Source organism: Octodon degus, unplaced genomic scaffold, assembly GCF_000260255.1.
Source record: "Octodon degus isolate 3935 unplaced genomic scaffold, OctDeg1.0 scaffold00041, whole genome shotgun sequence".
Taxonomy (NCBI): Eukaryota; Metazoa; Chordata; class Mammalia; order Rodentia; family Octodontidae; genus Octodon; species Octodon degus.
In genome coordinates, this window is record NW_004524617.1 from 7256573 (window position 1) to 7279509 (window position 22937).

Genomic DNA, 22937 nt, shown 5'->3' on the forward strand with positions numbered 1-22937 from the left:
TTTTTTCATGTATTTATTCGCTTGTTTAATTTCTTCCTCTGAGAAGCGTGTGTTCATCTCGGATGCCCATTTCTGGATTGGGTCTTTAAATTTTGGGGCTGGTCACATATTTTCAACTTTTCACATCTTTGATAAATTATCAGTATTGAACCACAGTTCTGGTCTGGACATCTGTGGCCCTCACTGAAACAGGCCATTGTCAAGTGTGCGGTCTCCTTGCCTGTTAAGCCTAGCATTGTGATATATTTTCACCAATGGAACTTCAGAAAATATGATTTAATCAAAAACTTAATAATCATTTCCATGTTTAATCCTCTGTTGCTCACCATGGAAGCCAGAGATCAGGTGGTCATAAAACTTAGGTAAGCATATTAAATGTAAAAGTTGAAGGATATCTTGGGCATACAAGGTCCAGCTAAACTTCTAAATGCTTGCTGACTGTAGGCCACCTCATGTGGAAGAGACATACATATTCTCCAACAAATCTCACACAAATTTCAGAATTTCAAGCAAATGAAATGTTATAGAATAGAATGATTATTGCCAGGGGCTTGAAAGAAGTTGATCAAAGGTTATAAATTTTAGTTAGAAGGGAGGGATAAGTTTAAGATATCTATTATACAATATGGTAACTATAGTTCATAAAATGTGTTTTTCATTGAAAATTGCTGAGTACATTTTGTGTTCCTACTACAAAAATAATATAATGCAAGTTATTTAGCTTAATTTACCATTCCACATTTTAACCATTTTAAAACTATGCTTTTTGATAAATATATGTAATTTTTGTTAATTTAAAGAAATATTTCAGTCTGCTAACTTTGATATGTTTTTGCTTTTGATAACTTAAATGGTACCTAAGTCTTTACTGTAACTACTTTTACAGTCATGTAACAGTTTTTCATTAAATAATCATTCCATGAAATCTTTCCTTGTTTATAAGATTATTGAGTTTGAGTTTTATTTTGTCACCAAAAAATTATTGGTTAAAGCACCCTTTACCATGATGTTAATTCATACAGTTTCAAATTGTCATTCCAGTAACATTTTATTTATTCATAGCATTTTTTGTAGATATTAGTAGTAGATCAGTGGTCAGTCAACTTTGATAAATATTTCTTTAGGAGGATATTTAGCACCTGCCTTTGTGAGGTTATGTACTAAAAATCATAAATGTGTTTACTATTTTAACTTCTCAAATGTGTTGTGCTTAAAGCGTATCCAGGATTATTAGACTTTCTGAAACATAATTTGTTGTGGAAGAGCAGTATCAAGTGAATTTCTGATAATATGAATGGCTTTGTGAAGTCTAAATTCACTAGGCAAAGTGTGGTCTTATAGCAGTGTCCAGTATCAGCTGGGAGTTCTCTAATAAAGAATTTCTGATTCTGTAGTTATGAGACAGAGTCTGAAGATGTCAGTTTCTACCATGTTTAAAAGACAAGCTAAGGTGGCCATTTGAGAAACAACTTTGAAAAACCACTGGCTTACCTCACACTGTGCTGGAAGAACATGTTTAGACTCAGTTCTAATGAGTCAGAATCTGTACTATAATGAGATTCACATGGAGATTTCCATCTATAATAAAGTTTGAGAAGGAAGACGTTGTAAAAAGGGATACAGCAAACACTGACACAAAGGTTAAAGTTAGCTCACCACCTGGATTTGTAAATTAAGTTTTATTGGTACACAAGCAAGCCATTAATTGCCAAGATTACTATTACACAACAGCAGTGATAAATAAAGACCTGTGACAGAAACCATTATGGGTCACAAACCCTAAAATACTTATTTTGCCCTTTTAGAGACTGTTGGCTGATTGCTGATATAGAACAAAACTCTCCTGTTTCTCGAAAGGTAATTTTGAGAAAAATAACATTTGTAAATCAAGTATTAGCTATGACCTTGGACTCACACACTCTCTGAGCCTTTATTTTTCTCATTTGTAGAATATTGAAAGTAATTCAACCTCAGACATAAGCGTGCATGTACATGTGTCTATATAAAATCAGATATATTACCACATATGTAATTAGAAACTTAAATTCCAGTACTATTTTACTATCCAGGGCTTCCAACATGAAGTTGAAAGAATCCAAAGCATCCAATTTGAAAACATAAGGCTCTTCTTCCTACAGCTTACTAGTACGGAACTATTTGTGGAAGAAGTCTGCAATAAGAAGTACAGTGTTATTATTAGGTCAGTGAATCTATACATACTTGATTTAGCTGTCCTGAAAAATAAACATGACTATATTTAAAAGGTATTACTCTATTAATTTGCTGCTTTGAGAGGCTAGTTGTCCAATTTCACACCTGTAAATTGTTACTATGATCAAATCACTCCAGGAAAAGCAAAATTAATGACTATAATGTTAAACCTAGTAATTCAATGAAAATATGTGGGGCTTTCAGGATCAAGTGCATTGGAGTCAAGAAGCAAAACCTAATAAAAAAGAATTTACTGCTTGGAACACAAGTGAGCAGCAGGCCAGAGATTCAGAACATAGCAGCATCACTCAAATGTGCACTGACTATGACAAATATAGTGAGAAGCAACATAAAGGTAACTTTAGTGAAACAATGTAGTTCTGACCTATTTCTTATAGGAAAAAATCTAATGAACTTATCTTTGATAAATGGCCAAAGAGGAGTAAAGTGCTCTGTGTGTAATCAAAACAATTGAATGTATGACTTATTGTTGCTTTATAAGTTAGAGAAAGAAACAGAAAGTTATTAAATATGCAATAATTACAGACAAAGATGATAACTACTAGGAAAGCACTGTAAGTCAGTAAACTATGTGCAAAATTTGATCAGAAAACATGTCAAGTTAAATTTAAGTAAAGTTTGTAAGAAATTTTCAGGGTCAAATACATCTGGAAGAGAATAGATAATAAGTTGTCTGATATGAGGGGCTCTCAAATGTGAAGGTACAACACAGTTACCTAGATGACTTGTTAAATGGAGGATTGATAGGCTTAACTCAAGAATTTCTGATTCCCTTGGTGTGAGGTGTAGTATGAAGAATTCAGTTTTTAACATGTTTGAAAGACAAGCGAAGGTTGCTCTTTGAGAACCAACTTTGCAAAACCACTGGCTTACCTCACACTGTTATGGAAGAACTGAGGGAGACGAATGTTCCATTTCACATTCTAGATTATTTAAATTCTCAGAGGAAGATCTGTATAGCTACAATCATTTAAAAATCTAGTAAGGAGTTATAAATATCTTTTGGTCCCATTGTGCCTCAAAGTAATTCTTTAAAATAGCATTTAATTGTGAACTTAGTATTTCAAATAACTGATGTGATCTAACTGTGTAAATATTTTGTTATTAAGATTCTCATTTGATGAGAAGAGTCAGGCCTATTATTATGTTGTCCAAAATTAAGTTCATGGTGGTTTTGTGTTGCTAACTAAGATTTTGAAATGAAAGTTACCGCACTGAAATGTGTCTTCACTGAATGAGAACAAATTCTGTAATAAAATCCAGTAAGTTGGGGCCGGGGAGATGACTCCGTGTAATAAGCACTTCTCTGGAAAGCACAAGGGCCTGAGTTCAATTCCCAGTTCCACCAGAAAAAAACAATCCAGTAAGTTAGTGACGTGTCAAAAAGTTTCTTATTGACTAGTAGATGACTTTAAAGTGACAGGATGTTTATCTCAGGACTTACATAGCTTGTTTCCTTTAGGCATTGAGGTCCAGTCACCTATACATATTTGATCAATTTCCTAGCCTTGTGACTTCCAACATAAACACCTTTTTTGTTTGTTTTTGTCAGAGATGTGTATTTCATTGCAGTTAGAGAAGCTGTATTTGGAGAAGACTTTACAGGACGTTTCCATACTTGAAGCCAGTCCAAAGATTGTAGGTACTTGAATTCAGCAAAATAACACAGTACAGTCGAATAGTCCATGACAGTAGTGGGTTAACAGAAACTGGCAATTGTCAGAAGTATTTGAATTAAGCCTTTTACAGCTCAGCATATTAATATAGCTTAATTTTCATACATCATGGTTACATTTTTCTGCTGAATGGCTAAGACCAACTTAAAGCAAGACCTATATAACTAAATTTTGCTGACAAGGTCATTCAAATCACCTCAGGATTTATCCTGGAACCCTGTACAGCATCTTGTGGATATTTTGCCAGGGTCAGCCATCTGGATGAGTCACAGCCATTGCTTTATCAATTTGCTCTCTGTGAAAGCCTGAGAGAAATTTTTCTCTATAGTTGGCTCTGCTTAGTCACAATATGCATTGTTGATCACTTTCCTCTCTGGCTATATAATCTCCTTTGCAAAACTATAAATAACACACCATTTTTGTTGTGAATCTATCTATCTATCTATCTATCTATCTATCTATCTATCTATATGAGAGTTAGGATATATATACAGATTCTTTTTCTTAGTTCATTGAGAAGAAAGATTTGTACTAATATTATTTAGATATAATATGTCTGCATCTTGTCCTCTGAATAACTAGTATAAACACAACAATATGCAGTGTATTATTTATGGAAACTTTCCTACTAATCTATTTCAAAACTGCTTTATCTTTCTTTCTCATTAAAATGAATAAAATAAATAAATAAATAAAATAAAACCCAATAAGATAATGGCATCCAAGAAATCAAAATAAAACAATATTTTTTTTGGTAGAACCAGGGATTGAACTCAGGCCCTTGCACTTGCCAGAGAAGTGCTTATTCTACTGAGCCATCTCCCAGGTCCTATAAAACAATAATTTTAAAAACATTAAGGCTATATGTGCTCTTACTCTAAAGAGTATTTTAAGATTTGTTGGTGGAATTATAAATCATTACAAAAGTTCTACCATATATTAGATAATAAATTAGGAGAAAAATGTTGATAATATTGAACATATTTTTAAAAGTGAACTATGTACATGACACTATGAAAAGTTAGAGAAGAGAGCTTGAAGGTAGGCATGGCAACAGGTAGTATCCATAGAAAGGAAAGAATATGCAGTCATGTAATGGAGTAATGTAGATTGTGTGTACAACAAGGAATTATGCTATAAAAGAAACAAATTATTATCATTAACACTAGCTATGTAAGTCACACTCATATATTCAGTTCTCTACAGGGGAAAAAGTTGATAGAAGACAAGGAAGTAGGAGTGTTGCAGGCCTGTCCTGCTACAATGCTGTATATGGTTAGATTTCTGGAGTTATGTGTAAATATATATAATTCTTTATTCCTACTTTTAAACATATTTTAATTTTTTAAACTTTTTCATCATATTCTGTAGGGACTTAAAGTTTAACATATCAACACTTGATGAAAAATACCTGTTCCATGTTATGCCTAAGATGCTTGATATTCAGACAGATAGTGAGCTTAAGCTCAACAGCCTAAGTTGTATGGTAACAACAATAAGCTTCTCTTCTGGAGGGTAAACAACCTAAGTTTGCAGACCAAAATTAGAGAAAAAGGAGGCCCACAAGGAAATCCAACAGTTTGGCCCTAGCCTTCCAAGGTCAATTAAGACTGAGGACATATGAAAACTTGTACTCTAATGTCATGTAACTCAGTAGTGTTCCTAAGGAGAGTCACATGGAGAGAAAACATTCTCTCAGGTTTTCACAGAGAGCACATTAGGCAAGCAATGGCCGTGACTTATTCACATGGCTGACACTGACAAAGGATCTACAATCTGAGGTACAGCATCTCAGGATAATTCCTGAGGGGACTTGACTGATGTTATCAGATACAAAAGTTACATTTCTTGTTATATCAGTCTTGCTGTGTCTTGTTCTTAACCATCCAGCAGAAAAGTATAAAAACGATGTATAAGAAGTAAAGCCATGTTGTCATGATGAGCTGTAAGGGACTCAGGTCAACAACTTCTGACATTGCCAGTCAAGTGGAATACCCAATACTACTATGAATTAGTGGACTATTTTAGAATATTTTGCCGAGTTCACACACATATAATATTTAAATGATGGAACTAAACAAAAAGAGGGGATATAGATGAATGACCATTTTGTATCTGTGTATTCAAAATGGTTAGGATAGATATATAGCTACATTCTCTTAATTCAATGAATAGAAGGATTTGTTCTTATAGTGTTTGTAAATAGGATATCATGTCTGCATCTTGTACAACAAATAACCAGTAGGAAGATAGTATGCAATGTGTTAATTATTGGAGCTGTCCTATCAATTTGATTTGAAACTGTCTTATTGCTATTTCTTTCTCAAAAATATTATGGGAAAAAAGAAATTTAGGAAAAAGAGTCAATTTTTGAGCTGCAAGTAATGGAAGTCTTACACCAAATGTAAATGAAGGAAGACAATAGACAACTTATTATCTCACTCAACGTTAAGTCAGTAGGTAGAAAACTAAAAATTGAATGTCATACCTCCAGATCAGTGTCTGAGATTTTCATGATTTGTTTTCCATTCACTAATACGATACTAATACTGAAATGTAGTGCATGTTAAAATAGTCTTCTATTAATTGATCCTTCTGAAAGACCTGTATTTTGACCCTGTCTCTAATTCTTGGTGCTTGATCCCAGTGAAGTTATCTAATCCCAGTGCAACTTAGATTACTCTTTTAAAAATATTATTCTTTTTTGACCTTATAGAAAATATGCATGTTGGATACTTAAAACAATGACTAAGATGAAAATCTAAAAATTAGCAGTGATAATGATAATGTTACCCATTGTTGCTGGTGCTGCTGCTGCTTTTGCTGCCAGGTGTTGCTGGTGTTAAGTGATGGTGGCACTGAAATTCCTTTGCCCCTCATGGAACTTAAACAAAAAGTTACTTTAGTGCAGGGGTCACAATTGAGGTAAAGGCAAATGGGACACACATGTGTGTCTAACGTGTAGAATTTCATAATTTTTCTAGGGCTTTATCAATATCCCACCACACTGATCCTTAAGTATACACACATATCCAATCACTTAGTCAATGAACATATTAGGCACTGCATATCTGCGATTTAACAGTAATAGCTTCATGTCTTCTATCTACACTTCAAATTAGGCACTAAATTCTGAGGCAATCAGTTGACAAGGATAGTATATGAATTTTTGTTTCCTGTAGAGAACTTATTCATGTCTTCTTCTTTCCTTGTGATTTCTTTTTATTACACGGTCTATTTCTCTGTGGGATAGTTGGCTTTTAGTTCTTTATCACCAGTGATCTGGGTGATGAACTGTTCACCTATATCTAGCAATGAGTTTTTCTCAAGTCCATTTTCTAGAAACTGTAGTTGTATTACTGACTGGATATTTAGACTGTATGTGATGAGTAAGAGAACATTTTCACAACAAAAAATGGTAATAATAACATATCAATAATCATATTAAATTAATAACATTTATATTATAAAAATAAAAATGCATAAGGAAAGTTGATTATAGATTAGAAACCAGATATTTTGGGGGATTAGGATTTTGTTGCAAACTGAGAATATCAGGATAAAATGGCACATTTTATTCAACATTTTAAAAATGATGAAAATTAAGATTTCAGATCTTTCAAATAGTTAATTGGATTTTGACTGGGGAAACTGAATAGTGAAACAGAATTCAAGGCAAAGGTATTGTTTGAATTACTTTTATTGGAAAAATATTTCAGACTGGGGCCTGGGAGATAGCTCAGTAGAATAAGTGCTTCTCTGGCAAGCGCAAGAGCCTGAGTTCGATCCCTGGTTCAGGAAAAAAAAATCAAGCTACTGAAAATGTGATTTTAAAAGTCCCAAAGAATGAATTTACTTAGGCAAATGGCTTGTCCCATTCAATGATGTCATAAGATCTATGCTCTCACAGAATATAAGTTTCATAAATGTTGAAATTTTTCCATTGTTACATTTTTAGCACTAAAGCATAAGAGCATACCGCAGATACTAAAGAAATATTTGTTTAAACTGAATCACTTTTATGGTTCATTACTCTTACATGTCCATGTTAATTTGTTCCATGTATTTTCAATATCAATTAATATATCCAATTTTTGCTTTAAATGGATTTAACATAACTTTAGACTTACAGAAAATTGGCAAGAATAAAATAATTCCTAAACATACTTCAAGTTCTTCAAATATTAACATGTTTTCATCTATATACTCATATTTTTCCTGAATTTTTGATAGGAAGTTGAAGATATAATATTTACTTACACCTAAAATCTTGCAGTACATAAGGATAAAGGACAATCATAGACACAGTATAATAATAGAAAGAAGATTACTATTGTTGTAAATTACTAGTTTATCTGATAATTTCATTGAATTTCATAAGTTGATCTGATAATGTCTTTTAGAGTAAAAGAAAGCTGTGGATTGAGTATTTTTAAATATCTTAAAATTCTTTAGTCGTTTTTAAAAAATAAGAACTTCCATACTTTGGGTTTGTATTGATATTGTATTTGAGAATAGCATCAGATTATGCATTTTACCACAGGGATACCATAGACATGTGTTCCGGACTGAATGTTTGGGTTTACCTCTGTGAAATTTATTTTTATATTTATTTTTATTTTTTTGAGACAAGGTCTTGCTCTGCAGTTTGGGCAGGCCTTGTGAACACTTTTGTAGCTCCCACACTGGTTTCAAACTCTCCGTGATCCTCCTGCCTTAACCTGATGAGTGATGGGATTACAGACAAGCTCCACCATGCCCCGTTCTCTGTCAGATTTATATATTGAAAGACTAATGTCAATGTGATGGAATTAGGAGGTGGAGCTTTTAGTAAGGCAAGTAGGGTGGAGCTCTTGTAAATAGGATTGGTATATTTTACCATAAAGATTTTCTCTTTGTTCCTCACTATATCCAGAGACAGTGAAAAAATAGCAGTCTGTAAATCAAGCCATAGGCCTTTACCAGAAACAGAGCTACTAGAGCTTGTTTGTGAAGCTTCGATTCTTCAAAAGCAGGAGAAGTTTCTATTGTGTAGGCTACCCAGTTATGTCAGTTTGTTATAACATCCAGGAGGGAGTAAGAAAACACAATATTGCTCTTTTAAGTGCATCATGTTAATTCCTATCAAAATAGCTTCAACATACCTCACTGTTCTAGAGAAAACATTCCTAAAATTTATTAGGAACCAGAAAAGACAGAGAATAGCAAAGGTAATTCTGGGTAACAAAGACAAGGCAGGATGAAATATAATCTCTGGCTTGAAATTATGCTAAAATGCTACTGTGATAAAATCACCATGGTACTGTCAAAAAAAAAGATCTGAGGATAAATAGAAAAGTTTAGAAGATGCAGATACTACTACAAATACACTCAGCCACCTTATATTTGACAAAGGGGCCAAAGATTTTCATTGGCGCAAATATAGCCTCTTTTACAAATTGTACTGGATAAAACTGGCTCTCCACATGCTGAAAACTAAAACTAGACCTGGGTCTATCACCATGCACTAAACTAAAGTGAAAATGGATTAAAGATCTAAACCTTAAAACAGAAACCCTAAATCTATTGGAAGAGAAAGTAGGTGGAAATCATGGGTAGGGAAATAGTTCAAAAACAAAAATCAAATTGCATGGGAATACTTTAAAGAATCAGAAACTGGGATATCATCTTATTGAGAAGTTTCTACATGTCAAAATAAATCACCAATAGAGTGAAAAGACAAGCCACAAATTAGGAAAAAATGCTTAATTACCAATCACCAAAAGGAATTGTACCTAGAACAATAAAGAACTCAAAAAGAATAAGGCCCCCAAAATTAAAAAACCCAATATAAAATGGGTGTCTGAGATGAATACACAGGAAGAAATACAATAGAAAATAAATATATGAGAAAATGTTTCACAGAACTGGTCATTTGAAAAATGAAAATTAAAACAAAATTGAGATACCTTCTCACCACAGACAGAATGGCTATTATAAAGAAATAATCTAATAACAAATGCTGCAGAGGCTTTCAGGAAAAAGGAACTCTTCTCCACTGTTGATGACAATGTAGACTGGTAAAACTGCTATGAAAATCAGTCTGGAGACCACTCAAAAAATTAGGATTTGAGAGGGAACTACCCGCTCGCCCCCCCTCCCGTCCTTCTCTTGGATGGGAGCTTTCTTTCTCTCAATAAATATATTCTGCTCATAAAAAAATTAGAATTTGAAGTCCCATTCAAACTAGCTATTATTCTTCTAGGCATTTTTCCAAAAGAAGTGGAATCATCATACCACAGTGATATATGTGCACCCATGTTTATAGCAGCACAATTTGTTATAACCAAATCTTGGAAAGAACCATCACCTGAAGAATAGATTAAAAAGATGTTGTATTTTTGTACAATAGAGTACTATTAAGCTATAATGAGAAACAACCTTGAGGTCTTTATAGGTGAATGGATGCAACCAGAGGCTATGCTCATAAGTGAAATAAACCAGACCCACATGGGTAAATATTGTATTGTTTCCCTAGTGTAACGACTAAAAAATGATTAAAATGTGAAAAATGTAACAGATGTAGTAAAATGGAAATAAATTTAACATAAGGAATAAATAACGAAGGTGTGAGAGATGAGAAAAGAGACGGAAAGAAGGAAAAAGGAAATCATACAAGTATAGACACAGGACAGACGAGATGATTCTATTGCTAATTTCCATTGCTTTTTTGAAAGTAGCAATTAATGTTTAAAATTTTTACTTTTTTATTAATTTTATTGAGAAACAAATAGCAATGAGACACTTTCAAAACCGATTAGTAGGAGAGTTTCAATAATTAATGCATTGCACATTGTTTTCTTCATAGTGGTTATTCATAGTACAAGATACAGATGTGATATCTTGTCCAAACACAATTAGTATAAATCTTTTTTCTCATTGAATTAAGAGAAAGAGGCTGTATATCTCTCCTATATTGTATATACAGAGACAAAATTGTCCTTCATTTGCATCCCCTTTTTTGTTTAGTTTTGTCAGAGATAGATATTCCACTACCATTAAAATATTGTAAGTGCATGAATTCAGCAAAATAATCCAAATATAGTCCAATAGTCCATACAGAGCAAATAGGTCAAGCAATAGCCGTGACTCATCCACATGGCTGACACTGACAAAGAATCTACAAACTGCAGTACAGGGTGTCAGGGTAAATCCTGAGGGGATTTGACTAACCTTGGCAGATACAAAAGTTACATTTCTTTTTATATAGGTCTTGCTTTATCTTGGTCTTAACCATCCAGCAAAGAAGTATAAAAATGAGGTATAAAAAATAAAGTCACATTAATATGCTGAGCTGTAAAATTTTCGCTTTGACTAACTCTATATGCTAATGTATGTAATCTGAAAAGCTACACAGAGGACAGCAATGTACAATACAAAATCCATGGTTGAATACCTCTCATCTTGTTCTTCTAAAATTGTACCATTTCTAGTGTCTTATCAATTATTATACTCTCAAATAGCTTACAAAATAAAAAGTTAAAAATACCAGAAAAATTAAGTTTTATTGAAAGTAGCAGTTTACTTTTAATTATTACTAATTTTCTATTGTTTTGAAATTCAATACTGTATGTTTTGTATTTTGCTCTGTTATTGTCTGTTTTTCTTTTTTGTTTTTGTTTTTGTTTTACTCTTTAAAATATTTTTTATGTATTTAATACAGGTCTACAGAGTCTTACTACACAGACCTGACTTTGTAGTGATCCTTGTATATTCAGCCTTCCAAGCACTGGGATTACAGGTGCACACCACCCCTCCAGCCTACATCACCTTCTCAAAGTGCCATGTGGACGGGGCTGGCATGGCATGCCAGAGATTGAAGTATGCTGAGCTATCTGGCTGGCCCTTTAAAATAAAATGTAAGAAAATAAAATACAAGTTCCTACCATAAAAAAAGAAAATCATGTTAGGTTTCATCTGGTGTTGATTTTCTTCACAAATATATTCACAATCTTTGATCATTTTGTTAATGTATTTGATTCCTATTTCTGCAGCAATATGTTATCACAAATTTATTGACTTCAAGCTGCAAAAGTATATTATCTGACATCTGTGTAGGTCAGAATTCAGAAACAGATTCATAGGCTTTCAATAGGATAAATCAGTGTCAGCCAAGCCTTTTTCTTTTTAGGGCCTTTGGGAAAGAGTCTGTTTCCTTGCCTTTTCCAGGTTCTAAATGCCATGTACCTTCCTTGAATGTTAGGTCTTTCCTTCTTCTTCAAAACTAGCAGCATTGCACACTTTAGACCATTTTTCTTTTGTCACATCTTGCTCAGACCAGAACTAGGAAAAAGTTATTCACTACTGAGGATTGTTTAATAGACTGAGTTTAATTCAAAACATTAATATATAATTCCAGAAATTTCATTTAAAGGATTTTTCCTTTCATCATTTGTACAAAATCTCTTTTTCCTGGTAAGAAATATATACACATACTAAGGATCAGGATGTGTAATTCCTTGAAAGAACCATTACTTTCTTTACATTGTTAAGTGGCTGTATCTCATACTTATTTCCTATAAAGGAAATGTAATATGCTGTCCAAACACTTTTAGTACAAACCTTTCTTCTCATTGAATTAAGAGAAAGTAGCTGTATATCTATCCTATTTTGTATATACAGATACAAAATGGCCTTTCATTTGTATCCCCTTTATTGTTTAGTTTTGTCAGAGATGGGTATTCCATTGCCATTAAAATATTGTAGGTGCGTGAATTCAGCAAAATCATCCAATATAGTCCAGTAGTCCATACAGAGCAAATTGGTCAAGCAATGGCCATGACTCATCCACTTGGCTGACACTGACAAAGTTATTATTTTTCTCTGTACAAATGATACATTCATTTGCAGGTATAATTTGAGACTATTGTGTCACTTCTAAATATGTTGATACTAATTAACCTTTTGTACCATAGTTGGAGCATGTACTCATGATTTTTATTTTGAATCTAAGACATTACCTTTTTTCCTAAATTGTACAATCTTTTAATCATTCTGAGCTACAGTTCAGAGGACATAAGGTGAATGTAACAATGAAGTAAATACTTAGAGAATGATGTGGGTTGAACTGCTGAAGTTGAGATATGATACAGGATGTATAGAAGGAAAACAAAAGAAAGGGCAGAATAAAGTGAATGGCATGTTAATGAATTGGGTACTTGTGGTAGAAAGTAATGTTAAAATTTCCTGAGTCCATACTGACAGAATGTATAAAATATATTTTACCACTATTCCATCTGGAAGAGAAGATGTTGGGGACATTTACGGTTATTTTCTCTGTGTTTAAAGACATTCACTCTATCGTTTTTAACTGCCCTGTGTGTGGATCAAGTATACTTATAAGCTACAAAAGTGTGGTCAATGGTCCAGGCACTTGGGAAGTAAGGGTCTCTACATACACAGGAACTCTCCAGCAAAGATGGAGATCCTCTCCAGCTTGATAGAGAGGAGATGAGTGGGGCACTGAGAATATCTTTTGTTGAGCTCATTTGTGTCTTGAATTGCAAAAAGAAAAAAACCTATTTGACATATAGTGGATAAAATTTATAGAAGCTGCAATATTGATATAGTTATTTTATTGGCAGATGTGAAGTGTTCTTTGCCATGTCTACTTTATTGTTCTTGTATCATCTTGTCTTCTTTCTTAGCCTTGGAAGTCTCTATTTCAGTGCTATTTTAGCATTTAAAAGGGCCTTACACATTTCCCCATTATTAAATATTTAATAAAATAGATTCCTAAAAGAATAAGAGACAGTCCAACTTAATTAGAAAATTTTTTAAAATAAATACTACTCATAGAATATTTTAGTTACCAACAGAATTTAATTCATGTTTATTTACTTCTTAGATTATCTTTTCAAAGTAGATACTTGCATTTTTATTGATAACCCAAGGAAATGTATTATATTGTTCCATGTTTTGGTATATCAACATATTTTGTAGATAAGATTTGATATTTCAAAATGATTGAAAATACTCATTGACCCATTAATTATCAGGAAATTTATTTCTATGTTCAGGGCAATATTTTAGAAACTATAAAAAATAAACTAAAATAAATGGTTTTACCTTCACAAATTTATTTTTAAAATAAGATAAATATAAATACAAAATAATAAAATTTTATTGATTTCTTTCTTATCTTTCCATAATGTTGATAAATTTATTTTATCTTCAGCTAAATTTTACCTTGTAGATAATTTCAGTGACTATCACACAGGCAAGAGAATTATCAACCTTTTTCTAAAATTAATGGAATTAAGGAGATATCAAGACCAACTTGCATTTAAAGGAGAAAAATCTGAAGGCAAATAATTCCCAGAGATGCCTGCCATCATATGATTGATTAGAAATGCTATGCTGGGGCTAGGGAGATGGCTCAGTAGAATAAGCGCTTCCCTGGCAAGTGCAAGGGCCTGAGTTCAATCCCTGGTTCCACCAAAAAAAAAGAAAAGAAAAAAGAAAAAGAAAAAGAAGAAAGAAAGAAAGAAAGAAAGAAAGAAAGAAAGAAAGAAAGAAAGAAGAAAGAGAAAAAAAGAAAGAAAGGAATGCTATGCTGACAATACAAGGTCCTAGATTTCATAAATCATAAAAAATAAACACTGAAAAAACTATAGTATCACACTTTTTGAAAGACAAAACATGTTCATGGAAATCTTTTTTATTTTGTAATCAGCATGCTTTTGCTGGACAGCCATTACAAATAATAATTTAATTCATTTTTCAAAGGAAAAAGTAGTTGTTTTAATTTTTTATTCCCAAAATCCTGAGGATGTTGAAAGAGTTTTCATTTCCATGTCTTGGGCATAATAACAAAAATATGCCAATAACAGGGAATATGTGTAACAATAGAATAATGCTTTGTTTCATGCGTAGTGATTTTAAGGGAAAAGTTCAAATCCTGAAACTAAATTTCTGGAATAATAATTTTACAAATTATTTTAAAGATATTTATTTATATTTTCAAATTATATTTCTTTGAAAAGATATAAAACCATAGAATGTTTAGCAGGGCAGTTTACAAAATAAAACAGCCAGTGATAGCATCTGTATTTTTTGTGTACCTGAACTCATCAGTAGAACCATGTTCATAAAGAAGAAAGTAAACTAAAAAAAGATGTGTAAGTGCATATCACTATGACTGATAGTGAGTGAGTGAGTACTCGGTAAGCTCAATCATCTGAAAACATTTCTGGGTAAATTCTTTTGACACAACCCATCAAAAACTGGGACCAGTTCCCATCAAACATGCAATTGAGATCTCTTTCACAATCCACATTTACAAAGACAGCTGATAATTAACTGAGTTTTAAAAAATTTTTTAAATTTATTTATTATTATTATTATTATTGTGTAACCTGGGATTGGACTCAGGTCCTAGCACTTGCCAGGCAAGCGCTTATTCTACAGAGCCATCTCCCCGGCCCTTTGAGGAGTTTTCAGTGTTCCTACATACATGGACAGTTCTTACATACAATGCCAATATGCTATAATGCACTTTCAAGAGAAAAATGTGCTGAAATGCAAAAAATCTGGATAGAATTATATAAAAGTCTTTACATAGTTTATACTTCAGAATTGAAAATCATGCAAAGATAAACAATGTCATAACAAATTGTAAAAGTCAATGCAGACAACTTTAAAATAGTGGAAGTCACCTAAGGAAGAAAAAAAAAGAAAATGAAGAAGAATAAAAACTAAAGGAAAACCTATAAATGACATATTTAAAATAACTAGTACAGGGCCAGCCTGATAGCTCAGTGTACTAAAGCTCCTGCCTAGGCAGGTGCAGGGATCAGGGTTTGATTCCCCGCCTGCTGTGCCAACTCCACCCTGGGGCACGCTGAGATACTGATTGAGATTGGGCATGGTGGGGCACGCCTGTAATCCCAGAGCTTGGGAGGCTGAAAACAGGAGGATCGCTCTGAGTCTGATCTGGGTAGGAAGACCCTGTAGACCCTGTACTAACTACATAAAAAATACTACTACAGGGATAGATTATGGGTAGGAATGTATTGCATCAAAATTGGTCAATTTTTATGAAAAAATTATCATTTTTGTTTTTAATGTATTTGGTTCTTTCAGGGTCTCACTACTCAGATTGGATGTGTAGTGATTTTTCTGTTTCAGCTTCTGCAGCGTTTGTATTACAGGGCATGTGCCATCAGGCTAGGACTCTGTGGCCAGTTCAGCCTACCCTGGGGGTGGGACTGGCAAGGAAGGTGGTGCCTGGGATCGAACTGCTGTCCTAAGCTTGCATAAGCGGGCACTTTAGTCAGCTGGGATTTCTCGCCAGTTCCCTATGAACAATTATTGTACTTAGAAGATTTTTTTATGGCCGTACATATTGGAGATTTTTTTTCCTTTAGTATATGACTGTATTCAAAAAATACATTCACATTAATTTTCTTTATAACACAATTCATTCTGAAATTCTTCTAAGATTCAATATATGGAAACATGAAGATTACTTCTTACATTCTGTCATTCTCTGAACATTTCTTGTTGTTATGCTTGTGTGGAAATCCATTCCACCAACATTCATATAGAGAACAAGCTCTCATGGAAGTGATACTTGCAATCAAATAGCAACATGGCTGTAGAAGAGTTTTGTACCCTGCTGTGTACATGATTATTTTTGAACCAGTCCTGTCTTCAGGGGTCTTGTCAGGCAAATGCAGGTGTAATTCATTAAAAGCTCCTCAAATTTAATCAGCAAGAAGGAATGCCCATGCAGAAAATCAACATATTTTCAAACTGAATTTTGCATTATTGTCATACAGGTCAATTCATTCACCTGAACATTACAGCAGTATAAAAATTCAAATGCAGAAAGCCACATGACAAAAGCTACAACTAGAACCATGCCTATCACCATGAATAAAACTACAGTGAAAATGGATCAAAGATTTAAATATTAAAACAGAAACATTAAATCTTCTGGAGAAAAATGTAGATAGAAATTTTCAATGTATAGGGATAGGTAGAGAATTCATCAACAAAAAAGTGCATAGGAAATGCTTCAAAGAATCAACAACTAGGATCTCATATATTTGAAAAGTTTCTGCACTTCAAAGCAAATCTCCAACAGTGTAAAAAGAAAACCAACAAACAGGGAAAAAATTATAGCTGACTGTCCCTCAAACAAAGGCCTTCCATCTAGAACATATAAAGAATTTAAAAAATCAGGTCCTCCAAATTCAAAGACCCAATCCAAAAATAGGCATCTGAGATGAATATATACTTCTCAGAGGAAGAAATACAAATCTTAAGTAAATATCTGAATAAATTTTCAACATTTTTGGTCATTCAGGAAATGCAAATTTAAAAAAAACTGAGATTTCATTACACCCCAGAAAAAATGGCTAACCTCAAGAAGTCAGCCAATAACAAATGCTAGAGAGGCTGTGGAGAAAAAGGAATCCTTCTACACTGTTGGTGGGAGGGAAAGCTAGTACAACTACCATGGAAAGCAGTGTGAAGATTTCTTCAAAAGCTAAGATTGGAGATCCCATTCAAGCCAGCTACTACCCTCCTGGATGTTTTTTTCATAAGAACTAAAAACCTCATACCACAGTGGTATATGTGCACCCATGTTTATAGCAGCTCAATTTGTCATAGCTAAATCCTGGAAGCAACCTACATACCCATCAACTAAAGAATGGATAGAGAAGATATGGCATTTTTACACAATGGTGTATTATTCAGCTGTAAAGCAGGATAAATTTGAGTCTTTTGTCAATAAATGGAAGCAACTAGAGACCACACTCTTAAGAGAAAAAAGTCAGCCCTGCATGTGCAAACATCATATTGTCTCCTTAGTGTGAGAACATGAAAGAGAAAAATGGAATCTGAAAGGCAAAATAGTTACCAGGAAAAGGGAATGAACTTATTCAAAAGCAAAAATTTACTGAGCTTAGGAGAAAGAAAAAGCATGGAGTGGGGGAAAGAGATTTATCTATGTAGGTAAGCAGAATGGTTTGGACAACTATACTGTGCATTTCTGCTGATCTAAGGAAAGAATCAGTTAATGTTTTGACTTGTTTAATGTTTTAACTTGCTTTGTCTCCTTTTTTCAATTGTTTGTAGTTTTTCTCTTAATTTCTTATACTTTTTTTCTTTCTTCTTCCAATTTTACATACATATATCTTGTAATATGAATAACTGGTTGAAAGACAGAACTATGTAATGCAGTAAATACTGTGACATTCTTATTATTCTGTTAAATGAAATTCTGTATCACTTCTAATTTTTTGTTTTAATTTTAATTTGTACTCTCTTTAAATAGTAAAAAAAAACACCCACATTTTAAATTGGAATGAATGAAGAAAACACAAATTAATTGGTAATATATTAGAGTTGACTTTTAGAAGCCTTGATCTCACCTGATTCCAGATCTGGTATTATGGTGAGAAATTAATTAATTTTATTCTGCAAAGTCCATCAAATGTTTAGGCATATATAAAATGACTCCATTTTTAAAGATGTCATTACATAAACAAGTGGGTATTTTGTAGAATTTTTGGATAAAAGAGGGACATGAATTGTTCACACATGATGTAAAAATTCCACTGAGGATAGTTTGGAAAGTCTCATTCTTTAACCAAAATTGGAACAAGAACTAGTTTTGCTGTGTTCCAGTTAGTGGAAAATATTACAAGTGCTATGATTTGGATTGAAAATGTTTGCCCAAAAGGTCACATGTTGGAGTTCTGATGTCCAAGGTAGCAATGTTAGAGGTGAGGTTTTTGGAAGATGGTTGCAACCTGAGGACTTTACTTCTGTCAGTGGATTAGTCCATTGTAGATTCATAATGGACAGGGCCTAGTTGACCAGAGTGGAGGATAGGGGCATGCCTTTGCACTATATCTTGTTGCTGGCCCTTCCTATGAGATTTCATTGCAGTCTTGTCTCTGTTTTCTATGAAAAGCTTTTCTCTACCACTTTTTTCTGACATGATATTTTTTTTTGTCTTACCACAGACTTAAAAGCAATGGAAACATCTGACCATGACGTGAAACTTCTTAAAACATGAAACAAAATAAAAGTTTAATCTTTTAAGCATTATTCTTGGATATTTTGTGACAGTGATGGAAAACTGACTAAAACAAGAAGCTTGTGTCCACTGACTATCAAATTCCTAACCATGGATAGTTTGCTATCTAATGTGTTTTGTAACAGTGGAGAAAACTTCTAAGTCAGCAAGTGTCCTTGGTTCAAAAGGTTATTGTGCTTGTTGAAATATTTTTATTATCTGATAAAAATATTTTTCTTATCTGATAAAAATAAAAAAAATTATTATCTGATAAAAATTCCTTTTTTGGAAGGCAAGCATGGCACTATGTTTAAAGGGTCTGAAGTGGTACGTGTTGGGAGATTTGGTAGTGGTCTTGTGTATAACTAAAAACGTACTAATATCTTCTCCATAACTGAGATTTCAGTGCAATTTATTTGTACATATCACATTTTCAATGGAATTGTGTTATCAGTATTTTGAACTTTAGAATTTCAATATTTGAATTTATCACTCTTGTGATTGTATCTTTTACCTTTATAGTTTGTTTGCAGTTGAAATTTGTATGTTAAAATTCTGATATTCAAGGTGATGGGATTAGAGCTGGGTGTTTAGGAGATGATTCTGTCTTTGGGATAAAGACTTCATGATGAGCTCAATACCCTTATGAAGGGACAATACACTTATAAAGGAACTTTTCCTTTCTCTGATTTCCAAAACATAAAACTTCATTGAGAAAATATTCATCTGCAAAGCAAGAAACAATCCTGTACCAGATACTGGATCTGATAGCTTTTTAAAATTGGCTTTTTCAGCCTCCAGAACTGTAAACCAATATATTTCTTTTTTATGAATCTTCTTTTTTATTTATTTGTCTGTTTCTCAGTCTCATTATACAGCTTTGACTGATGGTGATCCTCAGGCTTTCCCCCTCCCAGCACTGTGAATACAGGCCTACACAACCATGCCTAAACTCTGGCCAGCTCAGTCCACCCTGCGGCTAGGGAGAGCAAGGTATGTGGTACTAGGAATCAAACCATGGTCCCTGTGCTTTGCATAAGCTTGCTTAAGTAAGGGCTTTAGTCCACTGAGCTTTCTCTTTCTCTTTTCTTTTCTTCCTATAATTTTATTGATAAACAAATAGCAATGAGAAAATTTCAAATAAAATTGGTTGGACAGTTTCAATAATTAACACATTGCATACATTCTTCCTAGAGGTTAATTGTTGTACAATATGCAGAAATTATATCCTATTTACAAACACTATTAGAACAAATCACTCTATTCATTAAGAAAATGTAACTATATATCTATCCTAACCAATCGGACTACACAGATACAAAATGGACATTCATCTGTATACCCTTTTTTTGTTAAATTCCGTTATTTGAATATTATAGGTGTGTAAACTCAGCAAAATATCCTAAAAGAGGCCAGTAGCCCATAAAAGTATTGGGACTTCCGCTTGACTGGCAATGTCAGAAATTGTTGAATTGAGTCCCCTATAGCTCAACATAACAGCATGGCTTTACTTCTTATATTCCATTTTAGACTTTTCTGCTGGATGGTTAAGACCAAGGTAAAGCAGGAACTGTGCAACAAGAATTGTAGCTTCTGGGTCTGATAAGGCCAGTGAAATCGCCTCAAGATTTATTCTGAAATCCTGTACCTCAGACTGTAGAACCTTTGTCAGTGTCAGCCATGTGTATGAGTCACGGCCATTGCTAGGCCAATGTGCGCTCTATGAAAGCCTGAGAGAATGTTTTCTCTCCATGTGACTCCACTTAGGCACACTCTACATCATTGATCACTTTCCTCTTTGGCCCCATAATCTCCTTAATGAGAAAATTTGGGACACTACTGAGTTACATGATGTTACAGTACAATATCTCATATGTCCTGAGTCTTAATTGAACTTAGAAGGCTAGGGCCAAAATGTTGGCTATCCTTCGAGTCTTCCTCTATCTCTAATTTTGGTCTGAAAACCTAGGTTGTTAACCATCCAAACGACAAGCTTATTGTTATTACCATACAACCTAGGCTGTTAAGCTTAACATCACTATCTGTCTGCATATCAAACATCTTAGGCATAATATGAAACAGCTATTTTTTATCAAGTATTGATATGTTGAACTTTAAGTCCCTACAGAATATGATAAAAAACATTTAACAATTAGAATATATTTTCAAAATAGGCATAAAGAATTATGTACTTCTTATGTTTACACATAAGTCCAAAAATCTCACCATATACAACCTTGAAGCAGGACAGTCCCACAATATTCCTTTTCCTGTCTCTTGCTTTCATTCACCACCCCCTACTTTTTGTACAACCATCAACCTGAGAGACATCATAGCAGCAACTGCCATGTCATGACAAGCAGCCCATATTCAGAAGACCAGAATGACAGGCACTCCAAGCATGAAACTACTATTACAAATTACCATCTGGAATGCGGTAGCTTAGTTCACAGGTATCAGTGTATATAGTTAGTCAGGGTGAGAATCTTTCCAATTAACTCCTAGATTCAAAAATCTTCTGAATATTCTCAGGATCATTGCCTTGCACATCTTCTACATATAACTGTATGGCTTGACTTATTCAAGTTTCCTAGCTCTTCTTCTTTCCCTCTCTTGATTAGTTAGTTCTTGAGATCCTGCTTACCTTTTTACTGTATTATAATTTCTATCTGTATTTCTTCTTTTGAGCTTTTATACTAGGGAAACTATAAGATATTTACACATGTATGTCCGGTTTATTTCACTTATGAGTATATGTTCAAGTGAAATCCACTTCAACATAAAGGCTTCGAGTTTATCATTCTTAATAGATGAATAATACTCCATTGTGTCAAAATAACACATCTTTTTCAACCATTCCTCATGTGATGGGCATCATGGTTGTTTCCAAGATTTGGCTATCACAAATTGTGCTGCTATAAACTTAGGCACACATAAATCACTATGATATGATGCTTTCAGATCCTGTGGGAAAATTCCCATCAGAAGAATAGCTGCTTTAAATGGGATTTCCAGACCAAGTTTTCCAAGGTGTCTCCATACTTATTTCCATAATGGTTGCAGCAGTCTACATTCCCACCAGCAGTGAAGAAGGGTTCTTTTTTCCCCACAGCCTCTCCAACATTTGTTGTTGGGTGATTTCGTTATGATAGCCATTCTTTCTGGGGTTAGATGATATCTCAATGTTGTTTTTAACTTGCATTTCACGGATGGCCAGTGATGTGGAGCATTTTTCATATATTAATTCGCTTCTTTAATGTCTTCCTCTGAAAAGCATTTGTTCATCTCGGATGCCCATTTCTGGAATGGGTCTTAACAATTTGCGGTCCTAGTGTTTTTTAGTTCTTTATAAATTCTACAGAGCAGACCTTTTTCTGAGTACTTATTTGTCATGATTTTTTAAAATTTGGAGTTGTCTTTTCACTTTGTTGGTAATTTCTTTTGACGTGAAAAAATATCTCAGTAAATGCATGTCCCAGTTGTTAATTTTTTAAACGTTTTCCCAAGCAATTTGATTTCTGTCCATGAACTCTTTGCCTACTCCAATGTCTTCAAGATAACCTCCCACTTTCTCTTCCAGGAGATTTAGTGTCTCTGCTTTAATGTTTAGAACTTTAATCCAACTTGACTTTAGTTTATTGCATGGTGATAGACCTGGGTCAAGTTTTAGTTTTTGGCATGTTGAGAGCCAGTTTTTCCAGCACCATTTGTTAAAGAGGTTATCTTTCTTCCAGTGAGTATGTTTGGCCCCTTTGTCAAAGATAAGTTGGCTAACTGTGTTCGTAGGGGCTTCAGCATCTTCTAATCTATTCCCTTGATCCTCAGGTCTATTTTGATGCCAGTACCATGCTGATTTTATCACAGTAGCCTTGTAGTATGGTTTCAAGTCAGGAATTGTAATGCCTCCTGCCTTGTCTTTATTGCCCAGAATTGCCTTTACTATTCTAGGTCTTTTC

At 33.7% G+C, this 22937-nt stretch overlaps 1 protein-coding gene across 1 annotated transcript in view; it reads left to right on the forward strand.

The window, feature by feature from the left end:
- The first annotated feature begins 327 nt into the window (after window positions 1-327).
- The window catches only part of LOC101590710 (low molecular weight phosphotyrosine protein phosphatase-like), a 57224-nt gene continuing 34614 nt past the window's right edge, over window positions 328-22937 (forward strand). The window contains 3 exon segments of the mRNA XM_023715413.1: window positions 328-362; window positions 1806-1857; window positions 2416-2566. Of these exon segments, the coding sequence (XP_023571181.1) occupies window positions 328-362; window positions 1806-1857; window positions 2416-2566 (238 nt within the window).